Raw genomic sequence first — 26,371 nt, forward strand, 5'->3', positions numbered from 1 at the left:
TGGATCTGGAGGTCCACTGAGGACTCACCTGTAGCTGACAGGTAGGCCACAGGTGAGGCAGCTCTTCTCCTGGTTCTGGAGGTTCTAACTGGTTCTGGGGGTTCTGACTGGTTCTGGGGGTTCTGACTGGTTCTGGAGGTTCTGACTGGTTCTGGAGGTCCACTGGGGACTCACTTGTAGCTGACAGGTAGGCCACAGGTGAGGCAGCTCTTCTCCTGGTTCTGGAGGTTCTAACTGGTTCTGGGGGTTCTGACTGGTTCTGGGGGTTCTGACTGGTTCTGGGGGTTCTGACTGGTTCTGGAGGTTCTAACTGGTTCTGGGGGTTCTAACTTCTCCTGGTTCTGGAGGATCTAAGTGGTTCTGGAGGTTCTGACTGGTTCTGGAGGTCCACTGGGGACTCACCTGTAGCTGACAGGTAGGCTGCAGGTGAGGCAGCTCTTCTCCTGGTTCTGCAGGTTCTAACTGGTTCTGGAGGTTCTAACTGGTTCTGGAGGTTCTGACTGGTTCTGGAGGTCCACTGGGGACTCACCTGTAGCTGACAGGTAGGCTGCAGGTGAGGCAGCTCTTCTCCTGGATCTTCTCCACGGCAGTCACGCTCAGCTGCTCCACCCTGTGGTCACATGATGCACCTGCAGCACAGCAGACCCCGTTACCATGGTACCAAACACCTGGGTCGTCCAGAACCTGACCCAAAACTGAGGGTTGTAAACCCATCATTGGACCCGGTGGACTCTGTGGACCTGGACTAGCAGAACCAGAACAGAACCGTTTACCTGCTGGTGATTGGTGAGCAGCAGAGGGGGCGGAGCCACAGGCAGCAGCACTCAGGTGTTCCTGGACAAAGGTGAAGAAGTTCTTCAGCCATATGGACTCCTGCAGACACACAGCAGACGGGTCAGAACAGACTGGGTCAGCTGGTTCTGATCCAATACCAGGATGAGGCGGAACCAGTCAGCTATGATCCAGTCAGAGTTTCCTGCTGCCTGGAGGAAGATCTCATGTCCTGTAGAACTTCTGTCATGAGGTGGAGCCAGGCCCGGTTCAATCTGGTTCTGTGGAGCCAGGCCCGGTTCAGACCGGTTCTGTGGAGCCAGGCCCGGTTCAGACCGGTTCTGTGGAGCCAGGCCCGGTTCAGACCGGTTCTGTAGAGCCAGGCCCGGTTCAGACTGCTTTTTATGGACCAACTCCCAGTTTTGGTCCGTGAGGCAGACACCCCGTCTACTTTTAAGACTAATCTTAAAACTTTCCTTTGTGACAAAGCTTCTAGTCAGAGAGGCTCATGTTACCCTGAGCTACCTCTATAGTTATGCTGCTATAGGCTTAGGCTGCTGGAGGACATCAGGGTCTATTTCTCTCTCTCTGCTGAGTTCTCCTACTGCTCTCCAATCTGCATTGTTTGTTGTTATTTCAGCTTTTAACTTTTTGTTCTCTGTCATTTTTCTCTTCATAGAAGGTACACCTGGTCTGGCGTTCTGTTAGCTGTGACATCATCAGGGGAGGCAGATCATCTTCTATTACCATCTAACATAGAAAGTACTCCTGGGTCAATGTGAGCTTCTGTGCTTACTGTGTCTCTGCTCTGTCTTCTCTAACATAGAAAGTACTCCTGGGTCAATGTGAGCTTCTGTGCTTTCTGTGTCTCTGCTCTGACTTCTCTAACATAGAAAGTACTCCTGGGTCAATGTGAGCTTCTGTGCTTTCTGTGTCTCTGCTCTGTCTTCTCTAACATAGAAAGTACTCCTGGGTCAATGTGAGCTTCTGTGCTTTCTGTGTCTCTGCTCTGTCTTCTCTAACATAGAAAGTACTCCTGGGTCAATGTGACCTTCTGTGCTTTCTGTGTCTCTGCTCTGTCTTCTCTAACATAGAAAGTACTCCTGGGCCAATGTGAGCTTCTGTGCTTTCTGTGTCTCTGCTCTGTCTTCTCTAACATAGAAAGTACTCCTGGGTCAATGTGAGCTTCTGAGCTTTCTGTGTCTCTGCTCTGTCTTCTCTAACATAGAAAGTACTCCTGGGTCAATGTGAGCTTCTGTGCTTACTGTGTCTCTGCTCTGTCTTCTCTACCATAGAAAGTACTCCTGGGTCAATGTGAGCTTCTGTGCTTTCTGTGTCTCTGCTCTGTCTTCTCTACCATAGAAAGTACTCCTGGGTCAATGTGAGCTTCTGAGCTTTCTGTGTCTCTGCTCTGTCTTCTCTAACATAGAAAGTACTCCTGGGTCAATGTGAGCTTCTGAGCTTTCTGTGTCTCTGTTCTGTCTTCTCTAAGCCCCAGTGGGTGGAGGCAGATGACCGTTCATACTGAGCCCGGTTCTGCTGGAGGTTTTTCCTTCCCGTTAATGGGTGGTTTTTCTTCCCACTGTCGCTTCATGCTTGCTCAGTATGAGGGATTGCAGCAAAGCCATGTACAATGCAGATGACTCTCCCTGTGGCTCTACGGTTCCCCAGGAGTGAATGCTGCTTGTCGGGACTTTGATGCAATCAACTGGTTTCCTTATATAGGACATTTTTGACCAATCTGTATAATCTGACCCAATCTGTATAATATGATTGAACTTGGTTTTGTAAAGTGCCTTGAGATGACATGTTTCATGATTTGGCGCTATATAAATAAAATTGAATTGAATTATTTTTATTCTTTTTTTTTCTCATTTCTTTTTGATCCACTGTATATAACTGATGCACCCTTTCCTACTACTGACTGACTATTGAGCTGATGTGAAAAGTGAATTTCTCCAATGTGAGATCAATAAAGGCTATCTTTAACCAAACACCTGACCTCCTGGCTGTGACGTCATTCCCCCCCCCCCCCCCCCATCAACACCTGACCACGTGGTACTCACACACATGTATAATGTCTATGGTGGTACTGACCGCCTCGCTGCTGGGTCCGAACCGGTCCAGGAACCCCTGCAGGGAGTCCATCTCCGCCTCCAGGACCCGCAGAACCGGGCTGGAGGATCTGGGTCTGTGCAGAACCGGTCCTGGTCTCTCTCCCTGCGAACCGAACCGGGTCACAGTATCAGAGTTTCTGCAGAACTCTGGTGTTGGACCTGAACAAGCCGCTAAAACTTGTTCTTCTTCTGGCTGTAATGGCGGCTGGTGGACCCGCTACTGGGTTCGGTACCGCCACCTGCTGGACGGGAGACCAGACAGGACCCAAAGCCTCCAGTGATACCAGTGACCCGGTCCAGTCTGCTGGGTTCCCTCTGACAGAAACTTTCTACAACGGTGCTGCTCAGTGACCCGGTTCTGATTAGAATGAACCCAGTTATACAAACCTGGACCCATATCTATAAACTCCATGTGGTTCTGGAAAGGTTCTGGACGGGTTCTAACCTGAAGCAATTAAAGTTCTCAGATAAACTGTCCTGGTGCTGGTTCTGTGGACCCGCTGGTGGAGCAGCAAGAACCAGAACCAGAACCTTTATTTGCTACAAGATCCTGGCAGAACAGAACTGAAAGGAGAACTCATAATTATTTATTAACTGGACCTGGAGTCTGACTACGGAACGTTATTGGACCAGAACCTGCGGTTCTGGAACAAATTAATAAAAATCAGTAAAAAATAAACAGAATAGAGTCAAAGTTAAAGTTACAGGACAGAAAAAATGAAAACCAGAACAAAGACAATAATTATTTATATCAAATCTTTTCATCAGAGGAACATATGGAATAAAATTAAAGTGATTTTATTATTCTAACATTTGAAGGATTTATTCCATAATTTAAATCATGAATGTGAAACTGTGTGAAACCTCAGAGTCTTTATAAACTTTTATTAAACTGTAGCAGCAGAGCTCTGCCTTCATTTCTGGAATTATTACGTTAAATCTCTCATAATATTTCATGATGTGAAACTGTGTGAACCCTCCAGACCAGGAATAAACAGACCAGGGGTCTCCACCATGGTTTCAGAAAGGTTGGAGTCTTTATAGACTTTCACTAAACTCAGTTCAGCAGAGTTCTGCCTTCATATCTGCAATTATTACGTTAAATCTAATTAGTTGAAATGGACTCAGATAAAGTTTATTCCTGAACCTTCAAGAGTTGCTGAAGTTTTAATGGTCCTCATCATTTATGCTATTCATCAACTTTTAAAGTTGGTGCCAGAAACATTTGAATGTCTGAAATATTTAGGTAAAAAAAATCATAACTTTTTTCACACAGTTGATTAAATTAGGATTTCTGTGAGTTGAAGCTGGTTGTTTATAATTTAATAAATAAGAAGAAAGAAGAAATCTTTATTTCTCATTCCAGTTGTACATTCCAATAAAATTTGTCTTCTACATTTAAGCCATCCTTCAGGGAGCTATCATTATATAAATGATGGATCAGAATCAGAAACACTTTAATGTAAAATAATAATTTATTCTTCTCCATCTGATCAGCATAAAATCATAATATCATAGGATCTGTTTCTGTGTTTGGTGATAAACCTGTTGCTCCAGAGTTAGCTGGGACAAATTCTGTATATCTGTATATATCTGTATACATATATATAGGATTTAGTATAATTCCTATAAAGCGATGGGGAACTACTCAGCATTAAGTGACAGAGCAGCAGCAGTTTTAAACCAGCAGGTTGACCCGATAGTTTCCAGGGAAGCAGAACCAGAACCAGAAGGATTCATGATGTTGATCCAGGTCCTGAACCTTTATTTAATTTTAGTTTTCCTGTTAAACAAAGTCCTTAATTTTAAACCATCCAGACTGGGTTCTTTGACTGTACTGCCTTTTAATGGCATGGGTTTAATATTTTAATATATAATTAAAGTTAATTTTATAGTATTTACTAATCTACTGGGTAAAAAACATGAATAAGCTGATTAAATGTAACGCCACTCCCACGGTTGTGAGGTCAGTGCAGGGGATTGTGGGATACGGTCTCCCATATCTCAGATTATGCAGCAGGAGTCCAGAACCGATCCAGACGTATCTCCACTGATCCCCCCCCACCACCACCACCACCAGAACCAAGACCTGTTTGATCCTCTTCCATCAGTTAAATGGATCAGGAACGTTAAATCACAAAGTAACAGACTTAAAAACAGCTTCTTCCTAAAGCTGTGAGGGCTATCGCCCCCTGCTGGTAGTTTGTGGTCTGTTACACATTAACACTACTGGAGATGCCTTAATGTTAATAGTTGGATCAGAACTCTTAGGACCGTTAGCAACTAGCTACAGCTAGTAGCTAAGCTACTGCTAGCCTCTGTGTCAGAACTCCTAGGACTGTTAGCAACTAGCTACGGCTAGTAGCTAAGCTACTGCTAGCCTCCATGAGAGTCACATAAACTCATAACTGTCAGTATAACTCGACTCATTAGAATCCCTTCTCCTCTTGCTTCCATGGACTATGGCTGAAGCTTTTACAATCCGTTCTTCAACCACAGCCCGTACAATCTGGTTTACAATCTGGTGAACCAAAGGTGTCTTCACCTTTTAAACACCGCTGACCCAGAGCTCTGATGTTAAATCAGGGTCCATCAAAAGCCTCCACAGGCTGAACTTCATCAGACATATAACCCTAACCCAACCGGTACCACTGCTGCTGGACCTGCAGTCATCCTTCATTCTGCTCAGACATCCACAGACCACTCAGAACCGGCTGAGGCCCAAACAGGGTATGGGTCAACATGTCAGGAGGACTTTCTGGGCCTCTCCTTACTGCACCCATACATGGACAGTGAGCATATAACACTAAGAGAGGACCGTGCCTTGAAAACGTATCATTTCTGAGTTACAGCTTCATCTCACGGTGCTCCTCCTCCACTCTGGTGTCTGAATAATATCATTTCCATTCTGCCACCCACTCTGCATTTAAAGGCTGGCTTATAACCGCAGCATTTTTAGCCCCATTTAGGCCCCGATCTTCCTCTTCCAATAGGCCCCGATTATCCACCTTATGTTTGAAGGCAATAGTAACTATGGGTCACACTTCTGTCTCTTTTCACAATATTTCCGTTTCAGCGCTTCCCTCGGTAAAATAACATTAGTTTGACTGAAATGATAAACTGTAGCGGAAACATTGTCAAAAATAGCAGAGTGATGGAAGTGGCAGGTCAGAGCCAGAGCCTGAAACTATTAATGAGTGAGAGGATGACATGAAGAAGTGGCCTCATAACAAACGAGGACATTTTAACCAGTCACTTGGTGTGGATGGTTCTGCTATGAGACTTTACCGAGGCGAACCTCCACAGTGGAAAAGTTAGTTAATAAATATCAACATGGATGACCTGGTATTCATGGAGGCTGATGGCCATTCAGGCCTAAGCAAGTCTGACGTTCTCTCTGCTGGATCCAGACTGCATCAACCAGCTCTACTGGAGTCTCTGGTGCTGCTGGTGAAGTCCTTCAGTAACGCAGCAGTGATCTTATGGAAGGTAGGCTCATTCAATTCAATTCAGTTTTATTTATATAGCGCTAATTCATGAAACATGTCATCTTGAGGCTCTTTACAAAGTCAGAATCAATCAGATTATACAGATTGGTCAAAAATATCCTATATAAGGAAACCAGTCAGGGGCGGATCCAGGATGTTTCAAAGGGGGGTGGGGACCTAAGAGTCATGTCAAGACAATGTGAGGCTAAATGACCAAAGAATGCCATCTTTACTCTTTCACACTACCCTAATTATTCATTTAAGGGATTTTGAATTGGCTTACAGCTGAAGAAAACTCAAAAATCCTATCTCAAAATATTAGAATATGGTGAAAAAGTATACTAGTAGGCTATTCAACTAATCACTTGAATCGTCTAATTAACTGGAAACACTGCAGGGTTTCCTGAGCCTTGAAAAACACTCAGCTTGGTTCAGTAAACTAAATCACAAGTATGGTAGTGGTTAAGAGACGACATCAGATTCTCACAGTAACTGGTGTACTGACCATGGCATTACTGTCCTTGATTGGCCTGCCAATTCCCCTGACCTGAACCCCATAGAGAATTTGTGGGCTATTGTGAAGAAGAAGCTGAAAGACACCAGAGCCAACAATGCAAATGAGCTAAAGGCCGCTATTGAAGCATCCTGGGCATCCATAACACCTCAGCAATGCCACAGGCTGATTGCCTCCATGCCACGCCGCATTGATGCGCTAATCTGTGCAAAACGATTCCCAACCAAGTACTGAGTGCATTAATGGACATTTTCAAACGTTTGATTTTGTTTTGCTGTTATCATTTTTTTTTTACTTGGTCTGAGGAAATATTCTAATATTTTGAGATAGGATATTTGGGTTTCTTAAGCTGTAAGCCATAATCAGCGATATTAAAACAATAAAAGGCTTGCGATATTTCAGTTGATTTGTAACGAATCCAGAATGTATGACATTTCATGTTTTTTAATTGCATTACAGAAAATAAAGAACTTTATCACAATATTCTAATTTCTGAGACAATCGTGTAATTAAGGTTGATCCATACTCCAATCTGGAAGGTGGCGGTAATGCACCTAAAAGTTGTTTGCCAACCACCATAAAAAAAGAGAAGAAGAAGAATCCAAGATGGCGACGACCGGTGCGGCAGAGAGTGATGAATTAATCTTAATTCTATAAAGGATGTTTAAAATTTCTGTCTCTAAAAAAATACTTTTGGTCTCCAAAAGGAGGGTGCGCGTGACCCCGCGACCCCGCCTGGATCCGCGCCAGCCACTTGATTGCTTCAAGTCTCTCCAAGCAGCATTCACTCCTCCTGAAAGAGCGTAGAGCCACAGTGGACAGTCGTCTGCATTGTTGATGGCTTTATTTCATATTTTCCAGCAGAACTAGAACCAGGCTCAGTGTGAACGCTCATCTGCCTCCACCCACTGGGGCTTAGAGAAGACAGAGCAGAGACACAGAAAGCTCAGAAGCTCACATTGATCCAGGAGTACTTTCTATGGTAGAGAAGACAGAGCAGAGACACAGAAAGCTCAGAAGCTCACATTGACCCAGGAGTACTTTCTATGTTAGAGAAGACAGAGCAGAGACACAGAAAGCACAGAAGCTCACATTGACCCAGGAGTACTTTCTATGGTAGAGAAGACAGAGCAGAGACACAGAAAGCACAGAAGCTCACATTGACCCAGGAGTACTTTCTATGGTAGAGAAGACAGAGCAGAGACACAGAAAGCACAGAAGCTCACATTGACCCAGGAGTACTTTCTATGTTAGAAAAGACAGAGCAGAGACACAGAAAGCTCACATTGATCCAGGAGTACTTTCTATGTTAGAGAAGACAGAGCAGAGACACAGAAAGCACAGAAGCTCACATTGACCCAGGAGTACTTTCTATGTTAGAGAAGACAGAACAGAGACACAGAAAGTACAGAAGCTCACATTGACCCAGGAGTACTTTCTATGTTAGAGAAGACAGAGCAGAGACACAGAAAGCTCAGAAGCTCACATTGACCCAGGGGTACTTTCTATGTTAGAGAAGACAGAGCAGAGACACAGAAAGTACAGAAGCTCACATTGACCCAGAAGTACTTTCTATGGTAGAGAAGACAGAGCAGAGACACAGAAAGCACAGAAGCTCACATTGACCCAGGAGTACTTTCTATGTTAGAGAAGACAGAGCAGAGACACAGAGAGCACAGAAGCTCACATTGACCCAGGAGTACTTTCTATGTCAGAAAAGACAGAGCAGAGACACAGAAAGCTCACATTGACCCAGGAGTACTTTCTATGTTAGAGAAGACAGAGCAGAGACACAGAAAGCACAGAAGCTCACATTGACCCAGGAGTACTTTCTATGTTAGAGAAGACAGAGCAGAGACACAGAAAGTACAGAAGCTCACATTGACCCAGGAGTACTTTCTATGTTAGACAAGACAGAGCAGAGACACAGAAAGCACAGAAGCTCACATTGACCCAGGAGTACTTTCTATGTTAGAAAAGACAGAGCAGAGACACAGAAAGTTCACATTGACCCAGGAGTACTTTCTATGTTAGAGAAGACAGAGCAGAGACACAGAAAGCACAGAAGCACACATTGATCCAGTAATCTGTTCTAAATTAGATGGTAGTAGCTGGAGATCTGTCTTCTCTGTCACAGTTAACAGAACGCAAGACCAGGTGTACCTACTATAAAGAAAAAAATAAAATAAATGATGACAAGCAATGCATAATTGAAGGGCAGTAGGAGAACTCAGCAGAGAGAGAGAAATAGATCCTGATGTCCTCCAGCAGCCTAAGCCTATAGCAGCATAACTATAGAGATAGCTCAGGGTAACATGAGCCACTCTGACTAAAAGCTTTGTCATAATGGAGTGACAGGAAGTGACCGACCAGAAGTCTCGCACAAAAAAAACGTCAACTCACTGTCTGTGTATTTCTGTTGAAAATAAGGAGTTAATGGACCTTAACAAGTATATTTGAATCAAAACTCAACAAGCTTTGATTCAAATATACCAGTCTGAAAATAACCCATCTTTTACTTTGAGGCGCTACATGTAACATTGATTTTTAACACACTATTACAACTGTGTTGGAAAATAAAACATGTATCACAGGTTGGTGCAAGGAGCTGCCATGTTTGATCCAACAATCTGTCCTTAAATTCTCCAACTTTCAATCAGGCAAGGTTTAACTATGTTCCAGTTGATTTTTATGATCAAAAGCCCGGATTTCTGAGTTCTGTCTGCAAATAGAACGTAACAAAAGATCCAAACTTCTTGGCTTTGATTCCGTGTTGGAAAACTGAAAAATACTTATTGATTAGTTCATTCTACCAAAGCCATGCAGCAGAACAGAAACACAGCTTTGTAGATTCAAGCTGCCTTTCACACTTTTGGCCACCAGAGGCGCCGTAGAGGGCTGTGAGCTTCTAGTCGGTCGAGGCAGATGAGCGTTCATACTGAGCCCGGTTCTGCTGGAGGTTTTTCCTTCCCGTTAATGGGGAGTTTTTCTTCCCACTGTCGCTTCATGCTTGCTCAGTATGAGGGATTGCTGCAAAGCCATGGACAATGCAGACGGCTCTCCCTGTGGCTCTATGCTTCCCCAGGAGTGAATGCTGCTTGGAGGGACTTTGATGCAATCAACTGGTTTCCTTATATAGGACATTTTTGACCAATCTGTACAATCTGACTGATTTTGACTTTGTAAAGTGCCTCGAGATGACATGTTTCATGAATTGGCGCTATATAAATAAAATTGAATTGAATTGAATAGTAATGCTCCTCTCTTTTTCAATACCAGCTTCACCTGACTCAGAAAGCATCATTGCTCACCACTAAAGTTACCAAGTGTCTTAGACACTTCTACTGTTAGAGCTGGTGTCCTCCTTCTAATTTCTGATTGGTCAGTAAATCCGAGTTCCACAGCCACCGACCAATCAAGAGCAGATAAAAGCTCCAGCCCCGCCCACATGGAAGCGCTCATTCCTTAGCCTGATGTTGACAGCGATTAATGGGCGGGGCCTGACAGTGACTGCCCGTCCTCTTCACCAATCAGTGGCGAACATTTACAAACTCTCCTTCCACTGCATTTGAAGGGTCCGCCTTAGGCCCCGCCCCCTCAACGGGAACAACGAATGGGGGCGTTCCTGGTGGGCGTGGCCTCGCCTGCGTTCGACCCAGTTTGAAAGTGAAGCAACGGCTCCAGTCGCAGCTTCAGCCCCAAAACAACAACAACAGCCCGAATCTAGACCCAGAAAGCCCAGAGATCCGGTCCGAGTCCCCTGTCCCGGGCCTCCTACCGTGTGAGTACCCCTGTCCGTCCTTCCTCAGCTGAACCGGTTAAGGGTAGATTTTTCCTGGAGATGGGCTCTGATTTACAGGGAGGATTCAGTGTTTTTCTGCCAGATAAAAAGGAGAGAATCGGTTTTAAAATGGCTGCTGTTTCTGTCAGACATGGGGAGATGGACCGGTTCTGGTGGACCCAGACTTCCAGAATTATTCTGGTGCTCACTCCCAGGGAACCGGTCCGAACGTGGAGATGTAAACACGAAACGCCCATTTTCCTCACTATAAATGCCAGGAAATAGCCGGATCCCCTTCATACAACACTGACCTCTCCGGGAAGTAGACGGAGCCTCCGTTCAAAATGCGCAGGAGCTGCAGAGTGTCGGTGTTTCCGTTGCTGGCCGCAATGAACCCGTTTATTTTTTAAAGTTTAATTTATTTATTCCCACCGGCCCTCAGGCGTCAGCATTTAGACCGACTAAGGAGCGTTTGTGGCCGGTTCTCCGCTCCGCGGAGGGGGATGGGCCGCTCCGCAGAGGGCGGGAAATGGTGGCCCATTGTTCTTCATGCTAGCTCGGCCAGGCTAGCTGCGGCGGCCCGGGAAGAAGGGAGCGGGGGTTCGGCCCGGGTCCGGTACCAGAACCAGGCCCGGTAGGAGCACCGGGTCTCTGCTGGACCGGAACCGGACAGAAGGGAGGCTTCAGGCCGGTTCCAGGCAGGAGAAAACGGATCCTCCGCCGGGGTTCTTTGTTCACAGAGAGCCGCAGAGAGGAGGGAGGGAGGCCGCCGAACAGAACCGAGCCTGAATGGACCATAGCCGGATAAATCTGGGACTGATGTCCGGAGAGAAGGTTCCTATGGTCCAGAACCTCTTTAAAGTTCTATTATTTAAAATCAGAGGTCCAGTAACTCTGATAAGCAGGTTAATGGACCGGTTCTAATGGATCAGAACCAGTAAATAATGTTTTTCACATCAGTAAAATAATTAAAATCCAGACAGAAATACCAGATCAGGTCCCGTTAATGGACCAGAACTAATATTAGTTCTTGTTTGTGTGAAATCCACATATTTCCAAACAGAACCGCTGGGTCCAGTCAGAAGTTCTGACTTTCAGGCCTGTAAATGTCAGTAAGGCAGTAAAATGGACCTCTAAACTGGCTGGTGGTTCTGGTTCAGATCCGATTGGACCCTACAGCAGGTTCTGTTTATAAAGTCTCCACATGACTGGTTCCTCTGGTGAAGGTCCGGTCCAGTAGAACCTGGTCTAGGGATGGTACCGTTCATGTTTTAACTGGTACCGGTACCATATTACCCGGTACCGGTACCAGTGGTACCTGTTTGCAGTACTGTAGTGTGTTTATGTAGTAATATATGTTATTTTAATGATAAAATCTCTAAATGTTTTAACTCGTTTACTTCTCAGTATATAAACCGGTTTTCATCTATAAATGGACCTTAATGAATCATTTATTAATTTTAATAGATTACCAGAATCCACATAAACCCATTTTAGCAGAACCTCAGTTATCAGAGAACAGAGTCAAGGAGGTAAATAAATGAATCTGAGGGAATAAAATTCTGGGAATAGTTTTAGTGAAACAGTTTCAGAGAAAATAAACTATAAAAACATATTTTATCAATTTTAACAGAGTTGCTAAATTAGCAGCATTAGCTACATTTAAACCAGGGGTGTCAAACTCATTTTGGTTGAGGGGCCGCATTCAGCTTAATCTGATCTCAAGAGGGCCACACCAGTAAACTCATTGCAAGATTAAATAGAACTAATAAAAGTGGACTTGTTGATTTTTATAATAAATGAATTTCACTTTTACACAATATATTATGAATAACCTCAGAGTTTTTAAGAAAAGTATGAACAATTTCAACAATACTTTTACTCAGTTAAACGTTTACTTAAGTGCATTATGCATAAGAACTGACCACAGTGATTGTACAATGTTGAAAAACATTTATTCACATTTTTTGGAACTTAAAAACACTGTCCTGCATGGCAAAATACATCAAACAGATAAAAATTAAGAAATTATTTAAATTCAATTTTCCACATCTGAAGCTCAGTGCTACCATCTGCTGATTAAAACACAGCGCCCCTCGTGGACAATATAGGAACTGCAGATTTTCAATTAAACAAATTACAAGTTTTTTTTAATAATTGTTTTATCATTCTCTTCCTTTTATTTCCTCTTTCTTTCACCTGTTTTTTCCTTCTTGTTCTTCCTTTCCTCTCCTACTTACCCATTGTAGTGTCCATATCATTTGAGATATTCCCCGCATGAATAATAATAAAACTATTCACATTCATAAATCAAGCGGAGCACTATGGCAAAATCAGTACTGCTCCGCTTGTGAAAGTCAAATCTGATGAGCTCTTTTTGCCATTAAGACAACAATTCTTATTGCCACATTGACAGACAGGACACTGGGAAAAAAAAGATTTTATTTAATTTTTTTTTTTTGAATAATGATAATGCATTTAGCCACAGGGCCGGACTAAATTGTTCGGCGGGCCGTATGTTTGACAAATCAGAATATTGTGATTAAACCAGGGGTTAAAGTTCTCCGTCGGATTTCCGTCATTTGGAAAATTAGCGCAAAGTGTTCCGTCTACACTTTTTATTCAAAGTTTTAAACAGAAGCTGCTCTCAACCAATGAAACCTGGCAGAGCCGGGACATTAGCCAATCAGAAAGAGAGTTGGGTCTCAAACTGGCCACAGATGCATGAATGAAAGTAGTGGTGATCAAAGGTTTTCTTTGGATTAATGAACCAGCAGGTCAGAAAGTTCATCTGACAGCTTCCATCTGTAAGTGTGTCTATCGCTGCTCCTGCAGCTAATTAATGAATTATTTCCACCTGTGGCCATGTCACCTGTCAGCGTTTATTCCCTCGCTTCCAGTTATTTAGCTGATAAACGCAGCGACTATACAGGGATCTCCTCATGATTCACTGTTACGTTTTATTTAAAATTCTAAGAGTAAAGCGTTAGCTCAGGCTCATTTAGCATGACCGCTTTTTTTTTTTTTGTTTGTTTTTTGAGGAAGGGTCAGAATGTGAAACAATGTCCTGCATTTGACTGGGTCCGTTTAGGAAAAAGTAATAAAATAGAATAAATGATTTCAGCTGTGCTTTTCTGAACCAAAGAAGGCAGAGCTGCAGTCAGAGCGGCTGTCAGTCAATAAACAGCTGCAACATGGAGAGCAGGTTCTAACTGGGTGAGACCAGAGGTGATTCTCAGATTCTCAGAGAGCTTTTATTAGGTTATTTTACTCTGACCCTAAAACACCTGACAGACAGATGTTACTGCAGCCAAGATTACCTTCAACAATATTTAACTTTACAAAATACATTATAAACATTTTGCTAATTAACTTTAATTTAACATCCCACCCTTTATGGATTTTCTATACCAGCTTTTCTCTACAGGTGTGACATGAAGTCGTATCTGATGGAGAAACGCAGCTCAACGTCACACAGGGTCGGGGGGGCTCTGGTCTCCAGTCACTGGGCTAAGATTTAACAGTTTTATTAAACTTCAAAAAAGCTAAATAATGCCTTTTTATTTCTCCTGAATGTGACAGGGAGCCAGTGGAGTTAATGTTCAGGTGTGAAGTAGATGATGTAATAATGTAAACTGCTGTCCTAGTTGTAGTTTGTGGAGGTTTATGGAGGACAGGGAGGGAAACTGTAAAGTGGAGTGTGGACCAGTTAGGATAAAATGTGAAGGAAGAACTTGATGCTGCTGAGATGAAAGTTAACCAGGTGATGATGTAGAAAGTGAAGGAGAGGAAGAGAGGCTGTCCAGGATGACACCAAGGCTCTGAAGCTGAAAGATGGACAGAGACAGAAATGGTCACTGCATATTTTAAACCTACCAGATTTGGTTAAAGTTGAGTTTGCACAATAAGCAGGTGAGGGAACTGATGTGGAATTATTTCCACGGTCCTGGAATGTATGGGCTGACTTTCAGTCAAACTGATTATTTTTGCTTTAACCCCTGGATTAAACTCTGACAGACATAAATTATAATCTAAGTGGAACGCTGTTTATGCTGATTAATAATTATTCTCTGACCCCCAGTGGGTGAAGGCAGATCATCCTCTATTACCATCTAACATAGAAAGTACTCCTGGGTCAATGTGAGCTTCTGAACTTTCTGTGTCTCTGCTCTGTCTTCTCTAACATAGAAAGTACTCCTGGGTCAATGTGAGCTTCTGAGCTTTCTGTGTCTCTGCTCTGTCTTCTCTAACATAGAAAGTACTCCTGGGTCAATGTGAGCTTCTGAACTTTCTGTGTCTCTGCTCTGTCTTCTCTAACATAGAAAGTACTCCTGGGTCAATGTGAGCTTCTGAGCTTTCTGTGTCTCTGCTCTGTCTTCTCTAACATAGAAAGTACTCCTGGGTCAATGTGAGCTTCTGAACTTTCTGTGTCTCTGCTCTGTCTTCTCTAACATAGAAAGTACTCCTGGGTCAATGTGAGCTTCTGAGCTTTCTGTGTCTCTGCTCTGTCTTCTCTACCATAGAAAGTACTCCTGGGTCAATGTGAGCTTCTGTGCTTTCTGTGTCTCTGCTCTGTCTTCTCTACCATAGAAAGTACTCCTGGGTCAATGTGAGCTTCTGTGCTTTCTGTGTCTCTGCTCTGTCTTCTCTACCATAGAAAGTACTCCTGGGTCAATATGAGCTTCTGTGCTTTCTGTGTCTCTGCTCTGTCTTCTCTACCATAGAAAGTACTCCTGGGTCAATGTGAGCTTCTGTGCTTTCTGTGTCTCTGCTCTGTCTTCTCTACCATAGAAAGTACTCCTGGGTCAATGTGAGCTTCTGTGCTTTCTGTGTCTCTGCTCTGTCTTCTCTAACATAGAAAGTACTCCTGGGTCAATGTGAGCTTCTGAGCTTTCTGTGTCTCTACTCTGTCTTCTCTAACATAGAAAGTACTCCTGGGTCAATGTGAGCTTCTGTGCTTTCTGTGTCCCTGCTCTGTCTTCTCTAACATAGAAAGTACTCCTGGGTCAATGTGAGCTTCTGTGCTTTCTGTGTCTCTGCTCTGTCTTCTCTACCATAGAAAGTACTCCTGGGTCAATGTGAGCTTCTGTGCTTTCTGTGTCTCTGCTCTGTCTTCTCTAACATAGAAAGTACTCCTGGGTCAATGTGAGCTTCTGTGCTTTCTGTGTCTCTGCTCTGTCTTCTCTAACATAGAAAGTACTCCTGGGTCAATGTGAGCTTCTGTGCTTTCTGTGTCTCTGCTCTGTCTTCTCTAACATAGAAAGTACTCCTGGGTCAATGTGAGCTTCTGAGCTTTCTGTGTCTCTGCTCTGTCTTCTCTAAGCCCCAGTGGGTGGAGGCAGATGAGCGTTCACACTGAGCCTGGTTCTGGTTCTGCTGGAGGTTCTCCTCCCTGTTAAAGGGGAGTTTTCCTCTCCACTGTCGCTTCATGCATGCTCAGTATGAGGGATTGCTGCAAAGCCATCAACAATGCAGACGACTGTCCACTGTGGCTCTACGCTCTTTCAGGAGGAGTGAATGCTGCTTGGAGAGACTTGATGCAACCTGCTGGGTTTCCTTAGAGAGGAAACTTTCTCACCAACCTGGAGGATCTGATGGAAGCTGACTTTGGAAAGAGACTTTAGATGATGTGATGTTAATTAGTGTTATAGAAATAAAATTTAATTGAACTAATAATCCGATCAACGTCTGTCAGGGTCCAGTTGTTCTGAACGAGGCTAACCGACCCAGGATGTGTCCCTGATGTAAACGTGACGTATTACTGCCATGTTGAGTCAGGAAGATAAACTCTGTGTTCCTGATACCACGTTCTGTCGGTACCTGTACAAGTAGAGTCCGGTACCGGTCCAGGTCTGTGACCCGGTTCTGTCCTCCTCAGAGCCACCATGATCAGACGTTCTACCTGAATAGATGTTCTGTAGTACCAACGTGTTTATGTCGGTACCTATAGAAGTAGAGAGTCCGGTACCGGTCCAGGTTCTGCGTGGTGACCCGGTTCTGTCCTCCTCAGAGCCACCATGATCAGACGTTCTAACTGAATAGATGTTCTGTAGTACCAACGTGTTTATGTCGGTACCTATAGAAGTAGAGAGTCCGGTACCGGTCCAGGTTCTGTGCTGTGACCCGGTTCTGTCCTCCTCAGAGCCACCATGATGCGTAAAGACGTGAACAAGCCGAAGGGGAAGACGTCGGCCTACGCCTTCTTCGTCCAGACGTGTCGAGAGGAACACCGCAAGAAGAACCCGGAGCAGTCGGTCAACTTCGCCGAGTTCTCCAAGAAATGCTCCGAGAGGTGGAAGGTGAGGAGGGGGGGTCAGAGGGGTAGAACCGGGTCAGAATCTGTGGTGAGACCTGGGGGGGGGTGGGGGTTAGGGGTAGAACCGGGTCAGGATCTGTGGTGAGACCTGGGGGGGGGGGGGGGGTAGGGGTAGAACCGGGTCAGGATCTGTGGTGAGACCTGGGGGGGGGGGGTCAGAGGGGTAGAACCGGGTCAGAATCTGTGGTGAGACCTGGGGGGGGGGGACGGGTCAGAGGGGTAGAACCGGGTCAGAATCTGTGGTGAGACCTGGGGGGGGGGGGACGGGTCAGAGGGGTAGAACCGGGTCAGAATCTGTGGTGAGACCTGGGGGGGGGTGGGGGTTAGGGGTAGAACCGGGTCAGGATCTGTGGTGAGACCTGGGGGGGGGGGGGTCAGAGGGGTAGAACCGGGTCAGAATCTGTGGTGAGACCTGGGGGGGGGTGGGGGTTAGGGGTAGAACCGGGTCAGGATCTGTGGTGAGACCTGGGGGGGGGGGGGTCAGAGGGGTAGAACCGGGTCAGAATCTGTGGTGAGACCTGGGGGGGTCTGTGGTGAGAACCGGGTCAGAATCTGTGGTGAGACCTGGGGGGGGGGGGGGGTCAGAGGGGTAGAACCGGGTCAGAATCTGTGGTGAGACCTGGGGGGGTCTGTGGTGAGAACCGGGTCAGAATCTGTGGTGAGACCTGGGGGGGGGGGGGGCAGAGGGGTAGAACCGGGTCAGAATCTGTGGTGAGACCTGGGGGGGGGGTGGGGGTTAGGGGTAGAACCGGGTCAGGATCTGTGGTGAGACCTGGGGGGGGGGGGGGTCAGAGGGGTAGAACCGGGTCAGAATCTGTGGTGAGACCTGGGGGGGGGGGGGGGGGGTTAGGGGTAGAACCGGGTCAGGATCTGTGGTGAGACCTGGGGGGGGGGGGGTCAGAGGGGGTAGAACCGGGTCAGAATCTGTGGTGAGACCTGGGGGGGTCTGTGGTGAGAACCGGGTCAGAATCTGTGGTGAGACCTGGGGGGGGGGGGGGGGGGTCAGAGGGGTAGAACCGGGTCAGAATCTGTGGTGAGACCTGGGGGGGGGTGGGGGTTAGGGGTAGAACCGGGTCAGAATCTGTGGTGAGACCTGGGGGGGGGGGGGTGGGGGTTAGGGGTAGAACCGGGTCAGAATCTGTGGTGAGACCTGGGGGGGGTGGGGGTTAGGGGTAGAACCGGGTCAGAATCTGTGGTGAGACCTGGGGGGGGCTGTGGTGAGAACCGGGTCAGAACCTGTGGTGAGACCTGGGGGGGGTGGGGGTTAGGGGTAGAACCGGGTCAGAATCTGTGGTGAGACCTGGGGGGGTCTGTGGTGAGAACCGGGTCAGAACCTGTGGTGAGACCTGGGGGGGGGTGGGGGTTAGGGGTAGAACCGGGTCAGGATCTGTGGTGAGACCTGGGGGGGGGGTCAGAGGGGTAGAACCGGGTCAGAATCTGTGGTGAGACCTGGGGGGGGGGGGGTCAGAGGGGTAGAACCGGGTCAGAATCTGTGGTGAGACCTGGGGGGGTCTGTGGTGAGAACCGGGTCAGAACCTGTGGTGAGACCTGGGGGGGGGTGGGGGTTAGGGGTAGAACCGGGTCAGGATCTGTGGTGAGACCTGGGGGGGGGTCAGAGGGGGAGAACCGGGTCAGAATCTGTGGTGAGACCTGGGGGGGGGGGGGGTCAGAGGGGTAGAACCGGGTCAGAATCTGTGGTGAGACCTGGGGGGGTCTGTGGTGAGAACCGGGTCAGAACCTGTGGTGAGACCTGGGGGGGGTGGGGGTTAGGGGTAGAACCGGGTCAGGATCTGTGGTGAGACCTGGGGGGGTCTGTGGTGAGAACCGGGTCAGAACCTGTGGTGAGACCTGGGGGGGGGGGGGGTCAGAGGGGTAGAACCGGGTCAGAATCTGTGGTGAGACCTGGGGGGGTCTGTGGTGAGAACCGGGTCAGAACCTGTGGTGAGACCTGGGGGGGGGTGGGGGTTAGGGGTAGAACCGGGTCAGGATCTGTGGTGAGACCTGGGGGGGGGTCAGAGGGGTAGAACCGGGTCAGAATCTGTGGTGAGACCTGGGGGGGGGGGGGGGGTCAGAGGGGTAGAACCGGGTCAGAATCTGTGGTGAGACCTGGGGGGGTCTGTGGTGAGAACCGGGTCAGAACCTGTGGTGAGACCTGGGGGGGGGGGGGGGGTTAGGGGTAGAACCGGGTCAGGATCTGTGGTGAGACCTGGGGGGGTCAGAGGGGTAGAACCGGGTCAGAATCTGTGGTGAGACCTGGGGGGGGGGGGGTCAGAGGGGTAGAACCGGGTCAGAATCTGTGGTGAGACCTGGGGGGGTCTGTGGTGAGAACCGGGTCAGAACCTGTGGTGAGACCTGGGGGGGGGTGGGGGTTAGGGGTAGAACCGGGTCAGGATCTGTGGTGAGACCTGGGGGGGGGTCAGAGGGGAAGAACCGGGTCAGAATCTGTGGTGAGACCTGGGGGGGGGGGGGGGGTCAGAGGGGTAGAACCGGGTCAGAATCTGTGGTGAGACCTGGGGGGGTCTGTGGTGAGAACCGGGTCAGAACCTGTGGTGAGACCTGGGGGGGGTGGGGGTTAGGGGTAGAACCGGGTCAGGATCTGTGGTGAGACCTGGGGGGGTCTGTGGTGAGAACCGGGTCAGAACCTGTGGTGAGACCTGGGGGGGGGGGGGGGTCAGAGGGGTAGAACCGGGTCAGAATCTGTGGTGATTCTGACCCGGTTCTCCTCTGATTAGAGCCGTTGTCCTTCCTGGGTTCTCCAGAAGATGTTTCAGAACCATCAGTGATGGACCTCCTGCTGGGCCTCCTGGTCCAGACCAGAGGCCTGGTTCTGGTCTCATTAGAACATGTATTAATGGTCCATTTCTGGACCACTGCTGGTTCTGAAGCAAAGCTACGGGTCAGAAGGTTCTAACAGGGATCAGAAGGTAGGAGGTTCTGATTGGACCATAGCTAGAATATCTGGGGGTTCTGACTGTGACCAGTTTCAGGTGTTCTGAAGCTCAGGTTAACAACAGAACCGTCTGGTGGTTCTGACCCGATTGGGCTGAAGCTGGTTGACTGAAAGCTAGAACAGCTCTTTGCTGTTTTAATGCAGGAACCAGAACCAGAGGGAAGAAGTTCTGCCGGTTCCTTGGTGGATCAGTGGGTCTGACCAGGATTTACATTTAATATAATAATAATAATAATAATAATAATAATAATAATAATAATAATAATAATAATAATAATAATAATAATAATAAGAAGAAGAATAAATTAAATAAATAAATAAATAAATAAATAAATAATAATTTAACTGTATTAACCGAATAAAGCAGAAGTTTCTGGGTGAGGGTTCAGAACCTCTGGTTAATCAGCTGGTTGTACCGCGGTCAGTCAGTACCAGCCGACCCGTTTAGGGACCCAGAACCTGCAGGATTCAGGTTCAGAACCTCAGGTTAATCAGCTGTTGTTCTTGTCCGATGGACCCTGACAGCCTTCAGCTTCAGGTTCTGGTCCGGTTCTGACCCGGTTCCCTGTGTTCCAGGCGCTGTCCCCCAGCGAGAAGAAGCGGTTCGAGGACATGGCCAAGGCCGACAAGGTGCGCTACAACCGGGAGATGAGGGACTACGTCCCCCCCAAAGGCTTCGGCAAGAGGGGCCGCAAGAGGAAAGACCCCAACGCCCCCAAGAGGCCCCCGTGAGTACCTCACCAGAACCGGGTCAGCTGGTTCTGACCGGGTCCGTTGGTTAATTACTGGTAGTTAGCTCCTGGAAGACCCCAACGCCCCCAAGAGGCCCCCGTGAGTACCTCACCAGAACCGGGTCAGCTGGTTCTGACCGGGTTCGTTGGTTAGTTACTGGTAGTTAGCTCCTGGAAGACCCCAACGCCCCCAAGAGGCCCCCGTGAGTACCTCACCAGAACCGGGTCAGCTGGTTCTGACCGGGTTCGTTGGTTAGTTACTGGTAGTTAGCTCCTGGAAGACCTCAACGCCCCCAAGAGGCCCCCGTGAGTACCTCACCAGAACCGGGTCAGCTGGTTCTGACTGGGTCTGTTGGTTAGTTACTGGTAGTTAGCTCCTTGAAGACCCCAACGCCCCCAAGAGGCCCCCGTGAGTACCTCACCAGAACCGGGTCAGCTGGTTCTGACTGGGTCCATTGGCTAGTTACTGGCAGTTAGCTCCTAGAAGACCTCAACGCCCCCAAGAGGCCCCCGTGAGTACCTCACCAGAACCGGGTCAGCTGGTTCTGACCGGGTCCGTTGGTTAGTTACTGGTAGTTAGCTCCTGGAAGACCCCAACGTCCCCAAGAGGCCCCCCTGAGTACCTCACCAGAACCGGGTCAGCTGGTTCTGACCGGGTCCGTTGGCTAGTTACTGGTAGTTAGCTCCTAGAAGACCTCAACGCCCCCAAGAGGCCCTGTGAGTACCTCACCAGAACCGGGTCAGCTGGTTCTGACCGGGTCCGTTGGTTAGTTACTGGTAGTTAGCTCCTGGAAGACCCCAATGCCCCCAAGAGGCCCCCGTGAGTACCTCACTAGAACCGGGTCAGCTGGTTCTGACCGGGTCCATTGGTTAGTTACTGGTAGTTAGCTCCTGGAAGACCCCAACGCCCCCAAGAGGCCCCCCTGAGTACCTCACTAGAACCGGGTCAGCTGGTTCTGACCGGGTCTGTTGGTTAGTTACTGGTAGTTAGCTCCTGGAAGACCCCAACGCCCCCAAGAGGCCCCCGTGAGTACCTCACCAGAACCGGGTCAGCTGGTTCTGACTGGGTCCATTGGTTAGTTACTGGTAGGTTAGCTCCTGGAAGACCCCAACGTCCCCAAGAGGCCCCCCTGAGTACCTCACTAGAACCGGGTCAGCTGGTTCTGACCGGGTCTGTTGGTTAGTTACTGGTAGTTAGCTCCTGGAAGACCCCAACGCCCCCAAGAGGCCCCCGTGAGTACCTCACCAGAACCGGGTCAGCTGGTTCTGACCGGGTCCATTGGTTAGTTACTGGTAGGTTAGCTCCTAGAAGAGCCCAATGCCCCCAAGAGGCCCCCGTGAGTACCTCACCAGAACCGGGTCAGCTGGTTCTGACCGGGTCTGTTGGTTAGTTAGGTAACCCTAACGAGCAGGTAAACTGCTCTGAAGGTGCATTTAAAGACCGTCTGAAACCCTCTACTCCCCCCGCTTACACCCAGTGGTGCGTTCAGGGCCCGTTGTCAGTCTGGAGAGAAGAAAGCTGGTAGCTGCAGGTTCTCCAGGCTCTGTAATCACTGTTCCTCTGGTGAACCTGAGCTTTGGCTGCTGCTGTCGTTTCTGTAGGTTTCTAGAACCCATAGACACATCATCCTGGGAGACAGCGCTGAGGGATTAGAACCTCTCACCTGTCCTGGTAGACAGCGCTGAGGGATTAGAACCTCTCACCTGTCCTGGTAGACAGCGCTGAGGGATTAGAACCTCTCACCTGTCCTGGGAGACAGCGCTGAGGGATTAGAACCTCTCACCTGTCCTCGTAGACAGCGCTGAGGGATTAGAACCTCTCACCTGTCCTGGGAGACAGCGCTGAGGGATTAGAACCTCTCACCTGTCCTGGGAGACAGCGCTGAGGGATTAGAACCTCTCACCTGTCCTGGGAGACAGCGCTGAGGGATTAGAACCTCTCACCTGTCCTGGGAGACAGCGCTGAGGGATTAGAACCTCTCACCTGTCCTGGGAGACAGCGCTGAGGGATTAGAACCTCTCACCTGTCCTGGGAGACAGCGCTGAGGGATTAGAACCTCTCACCTGTCCTGGAAGACAGCGCTGAGGGATTAGAACCTCTCACCTGTCCTGGGAGACAGCGCTGAGGGATTAGAACCTCTCACCTGTCCTGGGAGACAGCGCTGAGGGATTAGAACCTCTCACCTGTCCTGGAAGACAGCGCTGAGGGATTAGAACCTCTCACCTGTCCTGGGAGACAGCGCTGAGGGATTAGAACCTCTCACCTGTCCTGGGAGACAGCGCTGAGGGATTAGAACCTCTCACCTGTCCTGGGAGACAGCGCTGAGGGATTAGAACCTCTCACCTGTCCTGGAAGACAGCGCTGAGGGATTAGAACCTCTCACCTGTCCTGGGAGACAGCGCTGAGGGATTAGAACCTCTCACCTGTCCTGGGAGACAGCGCTGAGGGATTAGAACCTCTCACCTGTCCTGGGAGACAGCGCTGAGGGATTAGAACCTCTCACCTGTCCTCGTAGACAGCGCTGAGGGATTAGAACCTCTCACCTGTCCTGGGAGACAGCGCTGAGGGATTAGAACCTCTCACCTGTCCTGGGAGACAGCGCTGAGGGATTAGAACCTCTCACCTGTCCTGGGAGACAGCGCTGAGGGATTAGAACCTCTCACCTGTCCTGGGAGACAGCGCTGAGGGATTAGAACCTCTCACCTGTCCTGGGAGACAGCGCTGAGGGATTAGAACCTCTCACCTGTCCTGGGAGACAGCGCTGAGGGATTAGAACCTCTCACCTGTCCTGGGAGACAGCGCTGAGGGATTAGAACCTCTCACCTGTCCTGGGAGACAGCGCTGAGGGATTAGAACCTCTCACCTGTCCTGGAAGACAGCGCTGAGGGATTAGAACCTCTCACCTGTCCTGGGAGACAGCGCTGAGGGATTAGAACCTCTCACCTGTCCTGGGAGACAGCGCTGAGGGATTAGAACCTCTCACCTGTCCTGGGAGACAGCGCTGAGGGATTAGAACCTCTCACCTGTCCTGGAAGACAGCGCTGAGGGATTAGAACCTCTCACCTGTCCTGGGAGACAGCGCTGAGGGATTAGAACCTCTCACCTGTCCTCGTAGACAGCGCTGAGGGAGCAGACCCTCTCACCTGTCCTGGGAGACGACGCTGAGGGATTAGAACCTCTCACCTGTCCTGGGAGACGACGCTGAGGGATTAGAACCTCTCACCTGTCCTGGAAGACAGCGCTGAGGGATTAGAACATCTACCTGCTGACTCTGACTCTGTAGCAAAGCGACTCTGAGTCTGGTCAGTCTGGTCAGGTGTTCCTGAGGGAGCAGACCCTCTCACCTGTCCTCAGACAGAACCACCCGGTTCCTAACGCTCCACCCTGGTTCTGGTTCTGCAGGTCGGCGTTCTTCGTGTTCTGCAGCGAGTACCGGCCCAGCGTGAAGCAGCAGTACCCGGGTCTGTCCATAGGCGACTGCGCCAAGAAGCTGGGAGAGATGTGGAGCAAGCTGAGCCAGTCTGAGAAGCTGCCCTACGAGGAGAAGGCCCAGAAGCTCAGGGAGAAGTACGACCGGGTGAGTGGCTCCTCCAGAACCTCCAGAACCTCTGAGAACCATCAGAACCTCCAGAACCTCCAGAACCTCTGAGAACCTCCAGAACCTCCACCATAACCCTGGCCTCTCCCCCTGACAGGACATGGTGGCGTACCGCGGAGGAGGAACCTTCGCCAGGAACCCAGACTCCTCAGCCCAGGGAGGAGAGGAGGAGGAGGATGAAGAGGGAGAGGAGGATGAGGAGGAGGAAGACGACGAGTAGAAGGAGGAGGAGGAGGAGGAGGTGTGTGTTTCAGAGGAGCCGCTGGGAGGAGGTCAGAGGTCAGGTCCAGTCAGACAGGCTAGAGGTCAGAACGTGGTCCAGTCAGGAAGGTCAGGTTCCAGTCCTGCAGCAGGTAGTGAGGAGGAAGGTTCTGCTGGTTCTGGATCAGCCTGGAATGGGTCACCATGTTCTGATTGACCTTCATCAGAACCTCTGTTCCTCTGAACCCGATGGTCTCTGGTTCTGGAGCTCGTTCTCCAGAACATCTGGCTGCTGATGGACTGAACAGCTGGTTTAGCTTAGTGTGGATGATCCAGAACCAGAACTCTCAGCAGGTCTCCACTGTTTCAGCTGCTCCTCCAGTATAGACCTGGTTCTGACAGAACCAGAACCAGACCCGGTTCTCTGATCCAGGATCAGCGTTTCCATTCTGGATGGTCCGTTCAGACACAGCAGCAGCTCAGAGTTCTGGTCCGGCTCTGGTCCAGTTCTGGTCCGGTTCTGGTCCAGTTCTGGTCCAGTTCTGGTCCAGACCCAGAGAACCTGCAGAGGACGCGTCATGTGACCCAGTAGAGGTCATGTGACCTGACTGAAGGCTGGTGCTCTGCTCCATAGACATCATCTCCATAGACACCTGGGTGGGCGGGTTCTGCCTGCTGCGATGCGTCAGAGCGTCCGCCATGTTGGATGGGGCAAATCTGCTCTTAGTCTGAATCACTTAAACAGCATCAGAGGGACTTTAATCTAGGAATATACTTTATATTCGTAATATTTTTATTTTTGTAATATTACGAGTTTGTTTTCGTATCTCTTTGGCTTCATTCTCCTGACTTTATTCTTGTAAAGAATAAAAATAATTAAAATAATCCAACCTGGCCCTATAATTATATTACTGTATTGTCCTAGGACTTTTTTTCTCATATTAGTAACTTTCTCTTTAATACTCCACCAAAGCGTGTGTTCCTAATCTGTGTCTATAGCAGATCTTAAAAGGTTCACATGTGACACGGTTTATATACATAAATAAAACGGTTGGTACATTTCCATGCAGCACAGGAATGAGGCGTCTTCTCTGATCCATGTTCACTACAACAGAACTTAACTTCTCTCTGCCACACACAACATGGCGGTGACGCTGACCTATGACGCGTCTACGTATATAATGTCTATGCTCAGCTCCTACCATGACTCTGCTGACCTTTAACCCCATAGAGGAGCGCAGCTATGGCCTACATTTCCCAGAATTCCTGGCTGGTTCCAGCAGGTTGGAGCAGCTCAGAGTTTCAGCTCAGTGTCACGTTTAAAACAGTTTGGTGTGAAGACTTCCTCCTGCTGAGCAGTTTATAGTGGGAGACAGAGTTTACGGTTATAACAATTAAGCTCCGGTCAGCGTACCTGTCAGCGTACCTGTGGTCAGCGTACCTGTGGTCAGCGTACCTGTGGTCAGCGTACCTGTGGTCAGCGTACCTGTGGTCATAGAACCTGTCAGCGTACCTGTGGTCAGCGTACCTGTGGTCAGCGTACCTGTGGTCAGCGTACCTGTGGTCATAGAACCTGTCAGCGTACCTGTGGTCATAGAACCTGTCAGCGTACCTGTGGTCAGCGTACCTGTGGTCAGCGTACCTGTGGTCATAGAACCTGTCAGCGTACCTGTGGTCATAGAACCTGTCAGCGTACCTGTGGTCAGCGTACCTGTGGTCAGCGTACCTGTGGTCATAGAACCTGTCAGCGTACCTGTGGTCAGCGTACCTGTGGTCATAGAACCTGCCATCAGTCAGCGTGGACCTGTGTCAGCACAGATGTGTAAGGTTTTGACTAGTAAAGGTGGCTCTGAAACAGGAGAGCTGGCTGACTGTAGCCTGTCATTCTGACTATGGTTGGGTC

General features: G+C 48.7%; 2 protein-coding genes and 1 long non-coding RNA gene across 8 annotated transcripts in view; 1 reads left to right on the forward strand and 2 right to left on the reverse strand.

The window, feature by feature from the left end:
- LOC105923223 (CST complex subunit CTC1) overlaps window positions 1-3,074 on the reverse strand; it is a 51,668-nt gene extending 48,594 nt beyond the window's left edge. For all 4 annotated transcript variants that reach the window (XM_036131076.1, XM_036131073.1, XM_036131075.1 and 1 more), the window contains exons 1-3: window positions 2,869-3,074; window positions 774-873; window positions 530-629 (exon numbers count right to left, since the gene is read on the reverse strand). In XM_036131076.1, the coding sequence (XP_035986969.1) occupies window positions 530-629; window positions 774-873; window positions 2,869-2,919 (251 nt within the window). In that variant the 5' untranslated portion in view covers window positions 2,920-3,074. The remainder of the gene's footprint in view (window positions 1-529; window positions 630-773; window positions 874-2,868) is intronic.
- A 7,457-nt stretch (window positions 3,075-10,531) lies between these two features.
- LOC118560230 (high mobility group protein B2-like) lies at window positions 10,532-25,279 on the forward strand. Its single transcript, XM_036131147.1, has 5 exons — window positions 10,532-10,671; window positions 16,814-16,970; window positions 20,514-20,665; window positions 24,072-24,246; window positions 24,365-25,279. Exons 2-5 carry the CDS (start codon window positions 16,821-16,823, stop codon window positions 24,485-24,487), a joined length of 600 nt encoding a protein of 199 aa, XP_035987040.1. The 5' UTR covers window positions 10,532-10,671; window positions 16,814-16,820; the 3' UTR covers window positions 24,488-25,279.
- A 487-nt stretch (window positions 25,280-25,766) lies between these two features.
- LOC118560232 lies at window positions 25,767-26,260 on the reverse strand. Of its 3 annotated transcripts, none has more exons than XR_004929186.1 (4): window positions 26,180-26,260; window positions 26,054-26,137; window positions 25,955-25,996; window positions 25,767-25,882 (listed from the first exon to the last, which is right to left on the reverse strand). It is a non-coding gene; the product is annotated as an uncharacterized LOC118560232 (long non-coding RNA). The 3 variants fall into 3 exon arrangements; XR_004929187.1 differs by having other exon boundaries at window positions 25,828-25,882; window positions 25,925-25,996; XR_004929188.1 differs by having other exon boundaries at window positions 25,833-25,882; window positions 25,940-25,996.
- Between the last annotated feature and the right edge of the window lie 111 nt (window positions 26,261-26,371).

The sequence above is a fragment of the Fundulus heteroclitus genome, unplaced genomic scaffold (assembly GCF_011125445.2).
Source record: "Fundulus heteroclitus isolate FHET01 unplaced genomic scaffold, MU-UCD_Fhet_4.1 scaffold_41, whole genome shotgun sequence".
In the NCBI taxonomy this organism is placed as follows: Eukaryota; Metazoa; Chordata; class Actinopteri; order Cyprinodontiformes; family Fundulidae; genus Fundulus; species Fundulus heteroclitus.

Coding starts and splice junctions, on each gene's coding strand:
- LOC118560230 (XM_036131147.1), top strand. CDS start 16,821: ATGATGCGTAAAGACGTGAACAAGCCGAAGGGGAAGACGTCGGCCTAC. Junction 16,971..20,513: donor AATGCTCCGAGAGGTGGAAG/GTGAGGAGGGGG, acceptor CCTGTGTTCCAG/GCGCTGTCCCCCAGCGAGAA. Junction 24,247..24,364: donor TCAGGGAGAAGTACGACCGG/GTGAGTGGCTCC, acceptor TCCCCCTGACAG/GACATGGTGGCGTACCGCGG.